The following is a 15,831-nucleotide window of genomic DNA, read 5'->3' on the forward strand; positions in this document are numbered from 1 at the left end:
TTGCCCTGGGAACCCCTTACAGATAAGGTCCTACCTCACTGGCCCACCTTACCATCATATTAGATGCATCTGTTGTTTCAACTTCATTAAGAATAAAACTGACACTAAGTTCATGAAAATGCACAGATTATCATGTCTTATCTTATTTACCCCATTTTCTTTCCCTTCAAGTTTGTGATTCTCCCTGTTGTTTACCTGTCTGTAGTTGTTACTTTGCAAATGAAATGACTAGGACAGCAAAGATAACTTTGGTATTTGAAGGGATTTCATCACTGATCCATAAAGGTTCTCCGGGTTGAACTAAAGGTGTTTCTCAAAAGATTTGTAAATCATTAAAAGGTCTAATCAGAAGGTAAAATAGTGGAAGATACTTTTTACACACGGAGTAAATTATAGTGTAATCATTTTTCCTGTTGATTTTAAGGGTTATGGCTTAGAGCTAAAGAAAATCCTAAATACATTTAATTAGAAAAAATGAATATTATGTAATAATAAAAAAAACATTTTCAATTACAGAAATATTGCCATGGCCTAAACAGTTACGTGAAAAACTGCTGATGGTTAATCATCAGACACATTAACCCTCCATGAGGAGAGCAAACCTACAAACGGTCATTGCTAAAGAAGTGTTCACAGAACTGTAATGCACCATATCAATGGACATTTGAGTGGAAGCAAAAAGAGTGGAAGAAGAAGGTGCACAACAAACGGAAGATAAGACAGCAGAGCCAAAAATACAGATGAGCTGAAGAAGGCTGCTAATAAAGCAACTTGGGCTTCCTTAATACCTAAACTGAGTTGCAAACGGATTTTCTATATGTCCACACTGCATTGATGCAGTAACTCATGTAAAAAGAGGCCCGACCAAGTAGTTAGTGCATATACAGTAGTGGACATACTTTCAGTAGGCCAACATTTCTGTTTAATACCTTCTTGATTTGACCTACGCTCCATACTATATATCAGTAATGTCATCAGCAGAGCTGTTAAACACCCGTCTCAGTGTCAAGTCAAGTTTATTTATATAGCGCTTTTCAGCAACAAGGCACTCAAAGCGCTGTATATGAGGAAAAACTTTACAGTGATACAGAAAATCAAACACAGAAAAACAAATCAAATGACATTAATAATCCTTGGGAGTTTACTGGTAAGAGCTGGTTCTAATCCAATCTTTCTAATACAGGTAATTAGCTCATTAAGTCCTCTGTGGTAAGGAATTGGTCCTCTGTGGTAAGGAATAGAGAATAAGGCTAAGCCTACTAAGCTAACTGGATTTTAACATTTGAAAGGTGTCTTTTAAGGGAGCACATCTGTTGATAAAGGCAAACTGGAAAGTTCTTCAAAAGTTCTCGTGTTGGCGTGAACCCTTTACTTTGTCTCCGCTGTCTCTTTTGATGTCTTGGATTTTGTTTACTGTTTGTCTGTGCCTCCTCTTCTCCCTCCTCCAGGTCTATGACAGTGATTACCTTAACCGCCAGCCAGGGTTTGTTAGCACCCCGTTGTTATCTAGTCTGTGCTCTGGCCGAGGCAGTGACACAGTGGAGCTAGAGCGGTGCGGTGGCTGCCCACAGTGAGGCTAAGAACGGGCTGCAGATTTCAGCTCATTTGCCTATTGGCTGATGTTAATGCTGGGGAGAGTGCAGCTGTTGCTTTGATCTTTCCGTTCTGTCTATTGAAAACAGGTCTTCCCGTTTATAACTTGTGTTTCTAAACACATGCACGTCTCCATGTAAGAAGCCACTGGTGTGGCCATTATCGCCTTGAAAATACAACTGGTCTGTCTTTACTGCACATTTGTTTTTGCTTCTGATGATGATTCCTGGTGTTAGGAGAGAAGAGCTTGTTGTTTTATTGATTTGTAACTAGAAGTTCAGTTTTGATGTGTTTTTCTGTGTTTCTTACAGCTCCAGGAGAGTGTGAAAAGAAAACTGGACAGCGCACAATCACCCCTGAATGGTGACCAGAACGGCATCTGTGATGGCGGCAGCTACTCGCCAACAGCCAAGCGGGTTCTAAAAGAGGGCCCCGGCGGTTTGGACTCACTAACGGGCCTACCTAAGAACAATAATAACAATAACTTGCCACCCATTTCTCCTCTTCATCATCAAATGGACATTAAGCCTATTCTCAGTGGGCCCAACACATCTACCGGCAACACTACAAATGGCAATGGCACCCATACGAGCAGAGCGTCCGACGATCTGGGGAAGAACGGTGGCAGCCACCTATCGGACATGAAGCTGAGCAGCTCTGTTGACTTGGAGGACAGCTTTGGCCTCCTCAAGGACCTTAAACAAGAGCCGCTGGACGACGGGGGAGGGATGGAGTCCAATGAACCCCAGTCCCTCTCTAACCAGAATAAACTGTTCTCTGACATCAACCTCAATGACCAGGAATGGCAGGAGCTGATTGACGAGCTGGCCAACACTGTGCCAGAGGACGACATGCATGACCTCTTCAACGAGGACTTTGAGGACAAGAAAGAGGCAGAGTTTGGCAGGCCAGTGAACAGTCAGACTGAAGCCCCACAAGAAGCAGCTGGGAGTACAACACCTGGTGTTGGAGCGGGAACAACGGCATCCTTGCCTCCTCCTCCACAGGGTGTCCCACAGGTTCCTATTGGTTCACCACAGGTCAGTATAAAGACTGTCAGCAGGACTGCTTGTGACAGACAAACACAAAGTAGCATGTAAATTGTGAAGTGAAAGGACATTTATGCAAGGTTTTAAAATCTTTTAACAAAGAAAAATCTGAAATGGGTGGCATCCATGTCTTTAGCTCCTTGATAAATCTATGAAACACCGATAAACTCGAAAATCGAATGTAAACAATTTCCTTCAAAATGTACCTAATTAATAAAGAGTCCGTCTGTAATTTAACCTCTGTATAAATATGGCTATATAGAGAGAGCATTACTGTACAAACAGCTTCATGGAGGACAAGGAACACAACACACAGGTCAGAGATCAGGGACAGGTCACTGTTTAGTCTGTCATTGGAAAATGAAAAGTGTGTGGCACAACTGCAGAAATACCAAGACCTGGCTGTTCACCTGGAGTGACTGGGCAAGCCAGGGGAGTTTAATCAGAGAAGCAGCCAGCAAGAGTTTAGTTTCAGGATCTTTGTTGACATCTCCAGAATTAGTATACTCCACAATTCTGACATTAACGCAAGAGTGACGAAAATGAAGCCATTGTTGAAAGAAAGCCATAAAAACTCCCAGTTCTAGTTTGCCACAAACCATGTATGGAACTCCGCAAACAAGTTGAAAAAGGTAATCTAGTATACGTATAATTCATGCACCACGAGATACAAATTACTCTGATTACTACTGTTACAATGAAGTACACTCTTGCTTTGGAAAATGTTTGTGTAGTTTAGAGCTGATAGAAAATCTAAGTTTTATTGCTTCATTATCAAGAATAATCATTAGATTTTGTGAACTACAGGTCCTTCTCAAAATATTAGCATATTGTGATAAAGTTCATTATTTTCCATAATGTAATGATGAAAATTTAACATTCATATATTTTAGATTCATTGCACACTAACTGAAATATTTCAGGTCTTTTATTGTCTTAATACGGATGATTTTGACATACAGCTCATGAAAACCCAAAATTCCTATCTCACAAAATTAGCATATCATTAAAAGGGTCTTTAAACGAGCTATGAACCTAATCATCTGAATCAACCAGTTAACTCTAAACACTTGCAAAAGATTCCTGAGGCCTTTAAAAGTATCAAGGCACCTCAGTGGGAAGTCTGTGGGAAGGAAAAAGTGTGGCAGAAAACGCTGCACAACGAGAAGAGGTGACCGGACCCTGAGGAAGATTGTGGAGAAGGGCCGATTCCAGACCTTGGGGGACCTGCGGAAGCAGTGGACTGAGTCTGGAGTAGAAACATCCAGAGCCACCGTGCACAGGCGTGTGCAGGAAATGGGCTACAGGTGCCGCATTCCCCAGGTCAAGCCACTTTTGAACCAGAAACAGCGGCAGAAGCGCCTGACCTGGGCTACAGAGAAGCAGCACTGGACTGTTGCTCAGTGGTCCAAAGTACTTTTTTCCGATGAAAGCAAATTCTGCATGTCATTCGGAAATCAAGGTGCCAGAGTCTGGAGGAAGACTGGGGAGAAGGAAATGCCAAAATTTCAGAAGTCCAGTGTCAAGTACCCACAGTCAGTGATGGTCTGGGGTGCCGTGTCAGCTGCTGGTGTTGGTCCACTGTGTTTTATCAAGGGCAGGGTCAATGCAGCTAGCTATCAGGAGATTTTGGAGCACTTCATGCTTCCATCTGCTGAAAAGCTTTATGGAGATGAAGATTTCATTTTTCAGCACGACCTGGCACCTGCTCACAGTGCCAAAACCACTGGTAAATGGTTTACTGACCATGGTATCACTGTGCTCAATTGGCCTGCCAACTCTCCTGACCTGAACCCCATAGAGAATCTGTGGGATATTGTGAAGAGAACGTTGAGAGACTCAAGACCCAACACTCTGGATGAGCTAAAGGCCGCTATCGAAGCATCCTGGGCCTCCATAAGACCTCAGCAGTGCCACAGGCTGATTGCCTCCATGCCACGCCACATTGAAGCAGTCATTTCTGCCAAAGGATTCCCGACCAAGTATTGAGTGCATAACTGTACATGATTATTTGAAGGTTGACATTTTTTGTATTAAAAACACTTTTCTTTTATTGGTCGGATGAAATATGCAAATTTTGTGAGATAGGAATTTTGGGTTTTCATGAGCTGTATGCCAAAATCATCCGTATTAAGACAATAAAAGACCTGAAATATTTCAGTTAGTGTGCAATGAATCTAAAATATATGAATGTTAAATTTTCATCATGACATTATGGAAAATAATGAACTTTATCACAATATGCTAATATTTTGAGAAGGACCTGTATTTTCATTCAGCAGATAAAAACAAATAAAAATACAAATAAGAAATAACTTCAAAATGAGCCCATATCATGAACTCTCCATTGCCATGCTTTACAGTTGCTATGAAGTGTGTGTTCTCTGATATCTATTTGTTTTTTTACAGTGTTTTTGTGCATTATTTCCAAAACTGATGAGCAGCAGCATTATTTTCTCTGAGATTACTGCTGATGCCCCTGCCAGCTTGGACACAGTTTCATGATTCAAATCTGCAGACTGCTGAAACCTCAACATAATTAGAAGTGGTCATGTCTGCTGATAATCAATTAATACATGCTTGTTATTAGCAGGAACTGAATGCTACTTAACCTCTTAATTCATATGGCAGCAGTGAGTGCATGCTTTGATTTTTAGGGCTCTTCTGGGGAATTTTTGGTTCGTGCTTTGCCAAAAAATAAAACATGATGTAAAATATCATGCGTTGCTGATCATAGGAAGTTTTTCTTCCCTATTTTAAGGCCTGACCCATGAAATTAAATTGAAACTAATTGGGGGTTTATTTTAATTTGATATTTGCTGTAGATCAAACAGATAATGCAAACTGAAATGTGGAAACAAAAATCTTAGTCATAAGTATTTTTTAGATAAACAGGATTTTATTGATCCTGCATTCTTTCTTCTGATCAGTGCTTCTGGCTTTGCTGGTTTTAACAGACTATGGTAAATAAATGCTTTTGACCAGACAAGATGGTACCAAACAATTTTAAGAACAAGGCACAGTAAATGTGTACCCATAAAATCAAAATTGAACATTTATTTGGTGTTTTGTATTAAGTAAATCAAAATAAGAGTTTGCAAGATTAATCTCTCTTTTATTGACTTCTAGTGTTGTGTTTAAAGTCACTACACCGTTTTTTTCTGTTTTGTCTCTTACCCTCAGGTGCGACCATCATCATCCGGTCCGCAGTTTGCAACCACTGCCAATGGAACCCCTCCTCAGCAACCCCTGCAACAGTCTCCAGCTGTTGCTATGCCATCAGGTTCACCATTGCACAACTGCGTAGCACGCTCCCCTCAGACTCCAACCCAAGCTCAGACTCAAGCAGTCTCCAGGCCTGGGAATGGATACATGATGAACCCAGGCCCAGTTAATCAGACGGGGTCAGGGGGTGGCACAGGCGGGACTGGCCCTGGAGGTCAGCCTGTGGGCCCAGTCACACCTGAACTTTCTCCAGCAGAGCAGCTAAAAGCAATGGCCCAGCAGCATGCTCACCATGCCAAGCTAATGCACCAAAAGCAGCACCAGCAAAAACAAGCAGCCAACTGGTCCCCTGTGGGTGCCCCAACCAGTCCCTACAATTCTGGTCCCTTTAATCAAGACAAGCCCAATAGCCCCATGATGTACCCACCGCAAGCCTTTAATGCACCACAGGGCCCTCTGGTGGCTGGGATGGCCCCTAACAATGGGCCGAAAGCCCCCATGAACAACTACCTCCCTCACAACCCCATGGGCATGATGGGACAGCAGCAGCCAAACAGCATAAACCAGAATGCTCTGTCCAAACAGTCACAACAACAGCAGCAAACAGCTGCCATGCTGTCATACAACAACACCAAACCACTGAGTCACTTCAGCGCCAGCGGGGTGGACCACATGGGTCAGAGGATGACTCCTCCCATGGCAGGGAACAGCCAGGTCAAGAACCCCATGATGGCGCCCTACATGGGGGGCGCTGGGGGTGGTGGACAGGGGCCAGGGCAGACACAGGGGCCAATTCCCGGACAGACAGCTCACCTGGGGGAGGAGCACAAGAGGATGCTGATTATGAAACAGAAGGTGTTGAACCAGAACATGCCCTACAGCACCATGCAGCCTCATGGCCAGGTAAGGGAACTGCTTGGTCTTTATCGCCTTCTGATGCAGTTGATGTGTGGATGCTGCTGGTAATTTAATAGCTAGTTACTTTCTTTAAGCCGTTTCATAGAAGAGCAAAGATTGCAGTAAATTTTGGGATAGGCCAGTGTTGGATTTGCTTTTTTTGTTTTACACATTACATGGTTTTCCAGTCCACCCCACCTAAAAGCATAAGAGATTTAGATTTTCTCATCTATACCAGCCTGCAAAGGTTGCCCAGGTCTACTTTACTGTAAACTGTATTCACTCAGTACATACTCATAAAGTTCCCGTTCAAATGTCAGTAGACATAACAGACAAACAAGACATGACCTATGAACTGCAGATGCATTGTTCAGAATATTATGGCCAATGTCTGATCTCCTGTTTTTATGCAGCTGAATGTACAAATTTTAGACTATTCGGACTGTTCCTTAAGAACTATAAGAAGACACAAGAACTGTGTTAAAAAAAATTTTGTTCTTGACATCCACCTAGTCATTAACTAATTATATTAGTAACTGAAGGGATGTCTAACTGTGTGTGTGGGGGACCTTTTGCGGTAAAGTAGGATTTTACACTTTTAAAGCAAAGGCATCATTGCATTCTTCTACATCCATAACTAAAGATAAAACAGAACAACTTCACTATACTCCATTTAGCTTTCCATTTATCTGCTGAAGTCTTGCTCTCTCTCACTCTCTTGCAGTCAGAATGAACCTTACATGTCTTGACATGTTTTAGGTAATTAAGTTTCCTCTTTAAACAGTTTCTGTCTGATTTAATTTTTAAACACCTTACTGATACTGAAAACAGGTGACTGAGCAAAAACTTCCACACTGAGAAGTGTTGCTGTCAGCGTCAAGGTGTGGTGTATTCAATGACTGGAAAAACATTGGATCTTTGGGATTCAGACTAAGCAGAGATGGCGTACAATTTTGTGGTGTTGGACTTTGATTTCCTGTTTGTTTTGGTATTGGTTTTTTTTAATGAACAGTTGGCAAGCCAGTACATTATTGCCAACTGTTGGGCTGAAGTATAAAACTGTAGACAAATTATTAAAATGCAGCAAAAAAGGCTAAATATCTGCATTGACATGGGTATGAAAAAAAAAAACACGTAGAAATCTTTTTCAAGTCTTTGTCCTTTGAGGGGAAAAAAATTACTAATTGATTTGTGAATCAATACGTTTGCCTCTGTTTTGAGCTCAGAATGCCCAGTGCTACAGGTTTAGCACTAAAAACAGGAGGTACTTTGAACTCGGCAAATGTTTCAGATTGCCGTTTTACAAAATTCTTTCAGATGCAGCCAGGGAAGTTAAAATGGCGGTAGTTGCCCCAGCAACAAGCCAGAACTGGGAATAGGCATAGGAAAATGGCCTGTCGAGAGTGTATTGATGCCTCTGCAAAGCTAGCAGCCCTGATCCCCCCCACCCCCATGTTCCTCCTCCTTGTCCACACAAACCCGTGCACTCACACACCAAGCAAACACCAAAGCTAAACGGCTGCTTAGCTCATATCCCCAATCTGTCACAGCTGACTGATGGCTGAGATTGGACCACTAAGCCAAGCTAGCTGCTGTCATTACCAAAAGCCCACCTCAGGCAGTTTGTTTCCCAGCGCAGCCCACTCAGAACACTCTAGTGGTTCAGCCAGGTGTCAGGTGATCCTAATAATGCTCCAAACAATGTTGTTACATTGTGGGTGGACTGTACCTTTCATTTTTAACACCTTCCCTCTTTTTGTGTGGTTCTGGTGCTGCACATTACCCCAGAGCTAATGGTTGCCAACTCTTAATAGAAACCGTGCATGTAATTCCCGTTGTTGCTGGGTTGCTCTTTATCTTTCCTGTCTCTTGTTTTTGCTTCCTTGCGAGAATGATATGACTAAAGTCACTTGGTCACCTCCTCCTCCTCCCCTTCTGGTGATCTCTGCGTCTCCTGTCCTGTTCCTCCTCCCTTTCCCTTCCCTTCCCTCTCCTCTTCTTCCTCTGTCTCTCTGCCTCTCTCTCTGCCAGAGACACTCAGCACCAATAAAGCACCAGATTTATTAATATAAGGTCTTTGTGGGTGCTGCCTGGAGGACTGTGTGTGTATCTAAGTGCAACTCTGTATAAATGTATGTTGGAGTGTGTTTCATAGATTTAGGAAGGTAGGGGAGGAGATTAATTTGTGCGAGTGGAGGAGATTTGAAGACCTGGAAGAGAGAGAAGCTTGTGCAGAAAGGAAAAGATTTATTGAAGAGGGAAGATGGAGCAAATGAAAATGAAGACCCTGCAAAGAGAGACACGATTGAGCAATGCAGAGCGTTTGACATGCAAAATGAAATCTATTTAGCCCAGGTTAGGAGTTAACAGTGATTTAAACGAATTGAATATCACCCTTAAAAACATCTTTAAATTAAAATATGGCACTGGGACATTTAAAGATGTTCAATAATAATAATAATAATTCAGACTTTATTGATCTCACAATGGAGAAATTATCCTCTGCATTTAACCATCCCTAAAGGGAGCAGTGGGCTGCCAATGAGCGGCGCCCAGGGAGCATTCAGGGGCTTAGGGTCTTGCTCAGGGACCCAGAGTGGCAGGCTGTGGGATTCGAACCAGGGTACTTTTGGCCTCTTCTGGATGAAAATGCCCTGCTGTCTACCTTTTTAAGTATGACTCACTTAGCTTTGCACATCCAGAGACTGACATTTCTGCTCATTCTTCTTTGGAAAATAGCTGAAGCTCATTGAAATTAAGGACAGTACCTGTTGTGATCAAATTCCAAGTCCTGACCCAGATTAAGAGTGGAATTTGCTTGGATCTAAACCATTCAAAGGCATTGTTGGCTGTGCTTTATGGTTGTTGTCCTGCTGGAAGGTGAACGTCAACCTCTGGGTTCAAGTCTGGCAGCCTCCAACATGTTTTCTTCCAGGATTTCTCTGTGGTCAGCTCCATCCATCTTCCCTGTCCCTTATAAAGACAAGCATGCCCACAGCATGACGCTGCCAACACTAAGTTTCAATCTGGGAATGGTATTTTCAGGGTGATGTGCAGTATTAGTTTTTTGCTACACATACCTTTTGCCTGGAGGCCAACAAATTAATTTTGGGTCCCTTGTGACCAGAGTTACCACGTGCCTCTTCTGTGCTTCTCTGATTCTTGCTTTACTTGCTTAGACTGTCAGTTTTGGTGGACAGGCATGTCCTGGTTGGTTTGCAGTTGTGCCATACTCTTTACATTTTCAGATGATGGATTGAGCAAAGCTCTGTGAGATGTCCAATGATATCAGTATATTGTTTTATTCAATTCAATTCAAAAATACTTTATTAATCCCAAAGGGAAATTAAATGTTGTTGTAGCTCATATTATGAGTGTTTCCTCAAAGAGTCGTTGTAGATGCTGATGGCTGTGGGCAGGAAGGATCTCCTGTAGTGCTCCGTCTTACAGCAGATCTGAAGAAGCCTCTGACTGAAGACAATCTGTTGTTGTAGGACAGTCTCATGAAGAGGATGCTCAGGGTTCTCCATAATGTTCTTCATTTTATGAAGAATCCGTCTTTCCACAATGATTTCCAGAGGTTCCAGAGGAGTCCCCAAAACAGAGCCAGCCTTTTTTATCAGCTTGTTGAGCTTTTTTAAGTCCCTGGCTCTGATGCTGCTTCCCCAGCAGATGATGGTAGAAGAGATCACACTTTCCACAACAGACTTATAGAAGATATGCAGCATCTTGCTGCAAACACCAAAGGACCTAAGCTTCCTCAGGAAGTACAGTCTGCGCTGTCCCTTCTTGTAGATGGCTTCACAGTTGCATCTCCACTCCAGTCTGTTGTCCAGGTGAACACCGAGGTATTTATACTCCTCCATCACCTCCACTTCTTCTCTCATGATGGAAATAGTTTTTGACTTATTCCTGTTAAAATCTACAATCACCTCCTTTGTTTTAGTCACATTCAAGATGAGATGATTGTTTCCACACCATGCCACAAAGCGGTCCACCACCTTCCTGTACTCAGCTTCTTGTCCATCTCTGATCCACCCCACGACTGCACAATCATCCGAGTATTTCTGCAGATGATGGATATAATTTTATAAGCTAACCCTGCTTTAAGCTTCTCCACAACTTTATGCCTGACCTGTCTGATGTGCTCCCTGGTCTTTAGGTGCCGTTTGTCCACTGATGTTTTCTAATAACCCTCTAATGCCTTCATAGAACAGCTGTATTTTTCAGATTAAATGACACACAGGTGGATTCTGCTTACTGATTAGGATTTTCTGAGGGCCGTTGGTTGCAGTGGGGTTTATTTAGGGGTATCAGAGTAAAAAAGGGGCTTCAAACAAATGGACTCCACACTTTCCAGATTTTTCTTTGTAGAAAAAAAAAAACTTGGCAAGCCATGTATCATTTTCACAATAAATTCCTAAAGAAATGCATTCAAGTTTATGAATGTAACGTAACAAAATGAGAAACAGACTATTATACAAGGCACCGTAGATGTTTATTTGCAAGAAGAGCCTTTCTGGAATCTGTTGGAATCAATCGTAGGAGATATTTGCAGACTAGGATCATATAGGATCATATAAGTTGTAAAACTGCCTTCTTTTAATTAAACACTTTTAAAACTATCTGTTCTCAAACTGTTTGCCCAGCAGGCAAAAAATCTGTTGTTCCATGGTAGGTGAGAAATTGAGAAAAAAAAGATAACATATGTCAAACACATTCACATTTAATCTGGAGAAGGCATTGAACATACATGCTGCTTTGCAGAGAATTAAATAAACGGTGTTGGGTCATACTGCTTGTAATCAGGGAGTTTCTTCTGTAGAGCATGATGCTCAGTGAAGTTAGCAACACCTGTACTCTTTCCTAACTAGCACACAAAAATTATCTCTAGATTCAGCTGCTAGTATGTTTTGCCTTGTGTTGGAGCAGTGAGTTGCTTCATTACAGGCAACAGCAAATCCTTAACTTTTCCAGACTTGCAGTGATGGTAAAAAAAAGGTACGTTGTATTTTCATGAAAGGTTTTTATTCTTTAAATGACCTGGGCCAAAAGTCCTCTCAGAGAGCTCCTATCTTAGGCTAAAAATTCCCGCCAAGGACTCCTAGCTTTAGAGTGATTCAGTTCTCTGCTGAGAGCGACTCTGAGCGAGGATTTGACAGAGAGTCCTATCTTGGTGCGGAGGTGTGGTTGACCCCGTTGCTAGGTGTGACGTTGTCTTCTGAGCTGTGATTGGTTTTTGCAAAAAACAAACAAAAACAAATATGCTCCTAGTAATCAATGAAGAGAAATTAACAGATTATATAATTTCGATTAGATTCAGAAATGTGTAAATCATGATGATCACTTAGCAACATTAAATTAATTGTCACACGGGATCAAAGTGTTTGAACCTAGCTTATTTACATGCTTGTCATTATTTTGATTTGCTTATTATTGTTTACTCACCATGCTGGTTGTTTTCATACTGCATCTATTTCATATTAATATTAAAATTCTGCGTTTTATTGTCATTGCCTTCTTGTATAAAGAGGTTTAGTTTGGTAAAATGACCAAAACAAAAGGGATTTCACGTTAGGAGCTCTCTTGAGGCCTAAGATGGTTCGTGAATAACTTTTATTTTACCGAGGGAAAATTCTAAGAAGATTTTTCTCAAAATGATGTCACTAGGAGCTACTTTTAGTCTTAGGGTTCTTTGTGAATACAGGCCCTGGTCTTTATCAGGTTCTTAAATAACACCAATCAAAACATAAAAATTTAAAACTACCCATCACTTATTTCAGCTTGTCGGGATTTATAAAACAAAGATGAAGCACAAATGGGTTTCTGAAAAAAATAAGTTCACCCCAAAAACCATGGAATGGTGGAAAACAAACACCTTATAATCCTATAATTGTTCTTTGGTTAGTAGTATAAACAAGGCTTTTATATAACCATGTTGAAAAGCAGGCAGTTGATTCTGCATATGTTGCTGAAGTTCTAATTTATTTGGAAAGTTGATTTAAAAAATGACCAGAGAAAGAGACAGCAATGCGACATTTAGCCACCACTGGCAAGTAAAGATTAGGCTGGTGGTTTGTTACAGATTTTCAACATACACTAGTTTTACCTGCTGCTCATCTTTCTGAGAACCATCCCCTCTGTTGTTCAGGTTATTCTAAGAATTCCCAGTTCAGCAGTGTCTTGTTTTAGTTTCAGCGGTCCGGTGTCAGTCAGGTATCATTGACTGGTTTTTGTTGTTCTTTTATGCGTTAATAAAAATGGCAGATTTGGATCAACCTTCTCAGTAGTGTAAAATGTGTTTTTACTCTTGCTCTGGGGTTTCTGTTGCTTTATGAGAGTTGATGCGGCAGACAGGTTACTCACTTGACCCCTGCATTAAAATGACCAGAGACTCATCGACATGGAAGGAAGATTGAATTTAACTCAGTAGAAGCACTTTCATTTGGACCGTACTCATTGTTATCTTATTTGTATTTGTCAAGTAGTTTTTGTTTGTGCTATTGTATTTTCAAAACATTGTTTCCAGTTAACAACCACTATTATAATATTAACCATTTTGCCGTTTTTCTTTTTTTTTTTTTACATCATTTAACCTCAAACATTTCACCCAGGCTAAATAACCTAGAGTTCCCACCTGGTGTTTCATTTGTTGAAAGCATTATTTCAGAAGTGATGTGCAAGTTTGTCAGAGGCTTTTGGGTAAATAAAAATATGAAACTGTAACATTAAAAATCATATCCTTAGAATCATACACGGCAACCTCCAAGATTGTTGGTGGTTCTGGTAAAGATGAGTAAAAAGGTCTTGAAATAAATTTGTCATTTGTGGGGTAGCATAATCTTTTATTCAGTAATTTAGAAAATGTCAACTTTTAAGTTAAGTATATTTTATTCAGTGGGGAAAAAATGCAAACTCATCAAACGACAGTGTAGACTTGGATGGACATAAGCTATGATGCATAATCGGGGGTAATATCGTTACTCCTTCATTTTTCTGTTGCATTCAAAACTATTGTTCAAAACTATTAAGCAACCTGCAGCACATATGTTCTCTTTTATGGGTTCTTCCCCTTAAATAAAATCTGTGTCAGTCAAAATCAGAAATGGCAGATAGGATCTTAAAGAACACCAGGAATCTGTTTCAGCCAGGAATAGCCTGGTTGGTGCATCTCCACTTTATACTGGGCATGTAGAATAAATGGTCAGGACACCTTCAAGTAATATACCCAAGTAATTCAAACAGAAAAAAACGATATTTTTAAAAGTATTTTTCTTAAAGTGTAAGTGTAAAAACAATGCTGTTTCTGTTAAGGGGCATCATTATGTGAATACCTCTTAACAAAGAACTGAATTTTTAATGTGATGTCCTTATTTTTTCACATGACTGTATGACATGATTTGTAGGTGTTTGACTCAAGCAAACCTGGCTTTATTTAGCTTCATTTTTCTTGTTGTGCCATTTTCGTGTAAATATGTGTGTGTGTATTAGCCGTTTTCCTTTATGCGTGCCTGTTGTCTCACAGGTGGTGTTTTAAAAAAATCTCCCAGCTCCATCCTCTCCGGCTCTGTTTCCCTCTGTGTGTGTGTGTGTGTGTGTGTGTGTGTGTGTGTGTGTAGGCTAATCCAGTTAGCAGCTGCTCAGGGAAACTTCAGCCTCTCTCCTCCAAAGCTCGTTAGTCAAGCTTTAATTGTTGCTCCCTCGCTTTGCATATTGCCATGACGCTAATTTATGCCCGTTGTCGCGGTTACCATCGCCACAGTGGTGGATGTCTCAGTGGAAGCAGCAAGTGGGGGGGGGTGGGGGACAAAGGCTCGTGCATGAGCCTGTGTGTGTGTGTGTGGATGTTTGTGCAACACAGCGATGGTGAGACGGATGTGGCTTCTTGCACAAGCAGCTGTGTGAGGCTGGCAGTTTGTGGGCGGGTCTCTGGGGTTGTCTGAGTGATGATTGGATGAGAGTGGACTGACAGGCGTTGGCCTCAGTGGAGGGCTGCTGTTGTCGTGCTGACTGATTGAAGCGGGAGGTTTGACTCTGTTAATCAGTGTGTGTGGTGAAAATCATTGTCACACAGCAACTGTGGCGCATGCAGGAGCTGAGGCTGGTGTTGATGACTGAGAGTCACGACTACGGCTTTACTTACCAAATAAAACGGGCTTTAAAAAAGTGCACAGGGCCTCAAAGAGACCCTGATAAGGCTTTTCCCTGTTTCTTCTTCTCATCTTCTTCTGTGCAGTGTTTAACTGAGCTTTCTCATGTCCTGCAGATCTTTGCTGTGACACACACAGTTGGTCATATAGACCCTGGCATGAGCAGAAATTAAATGTAGATCTTGTGCTGCTATAACTTGCATTTTTTCAGCTTATAGCACCATTGGTGATGTTTTCTTGAACTTTGCGACATGAACACAGCAGAGCAAAAGCCTCTTGGGTAAAATAAAATCAGAACTCATGCTGTAAAAGTGAAATACAGGAGAGTTTTGCTGAATAACTTTCAAAAATTGGCTATCTGTGAACACCGCTGCCCTTTTTCTTTTCAGCGTTCAACCCAGCATCAGTGTTCTGGCATCAGAGGTTTTACAGAAAACTAACACATCACCTTGAGCAACCACCCCCTCCATGAAACATGTTGGAGGCAGCATCATGCTGTGGGAATGTTTTCCTTCAGCTGGGTCAGTCAAGCTGGTCAGAGCTAATAGATGGATTGAGCTAAATGCAGGGGCATCCTGGAGGAAAACCTGTTAAGAGGGTGAAGAGAGGTGGCTACAGATGTTCATCTTAATTCATCCAAGGACATGTTTTGTTGGTATATCTGCAATACGTTACCCAAGGCGTATTAAAAAAATTTTTTGTATGCATTAAAGGGGATTTATTTTCCACTAAGGGGCACACATGGCATTATGTTTTGTTGAAAGCTGCTGCTGGATTGATGGCATACTGCCATTTTAATTTAAGCATGTTTGTTTTGTAGGAATCCGTGAGAACTGCTAGTGTATTGAGTGTCTTAAAGGAGTGTCCCATTTTTCAGTATTTTAACAACAAACAGAATTAGGAGAGAGATGGTGAGG

The 15,831-nt window shown here is 41.4% G+C and overlaps 1 protein-coding gene across 1 annotated transcript in view; it reads left to right on the top strand.

The window, feature by feature from the left end:
- The window catches only part of maml3 (mastermind-like transcriptional coactivator 3), a 152,183-nt gene that overhangs the window by 68,517 nt on the left and 67,835 nt on the right, over positions 1-15,831 (top strand). Inside the window, exons 2-3 of the mRNA XM_047365206.1 lie at positions 1,905-2,633; positions 5,826-6,770. Of these exons, the coding sequence (XP_047221162.1) occupies positions 1,905-2,633; positions 5,826-6,770 (1,674 nt within the window). The remainder of the gene's footprint in view (positions 1-1,904; positions 2,634-5,825; positions 6,771-15,831) is intronic.

Source organism: Girardinichthys multiradiatus, chromosome 5, assembly GCF_021462225.1.
Source record: "Girardinichthys multiradiatus isolate DD_20200921_A chromosome 5, DD_fGirMul_XY1, whole genome shotgun sequence".
Lineage (NCBI taxonomy): Eukaryota > Metazoa > Chordata > Actinopteri > Cyprinodontiformes > Goodeidae > Girardinichthys > Girardinichthys multiradiatus.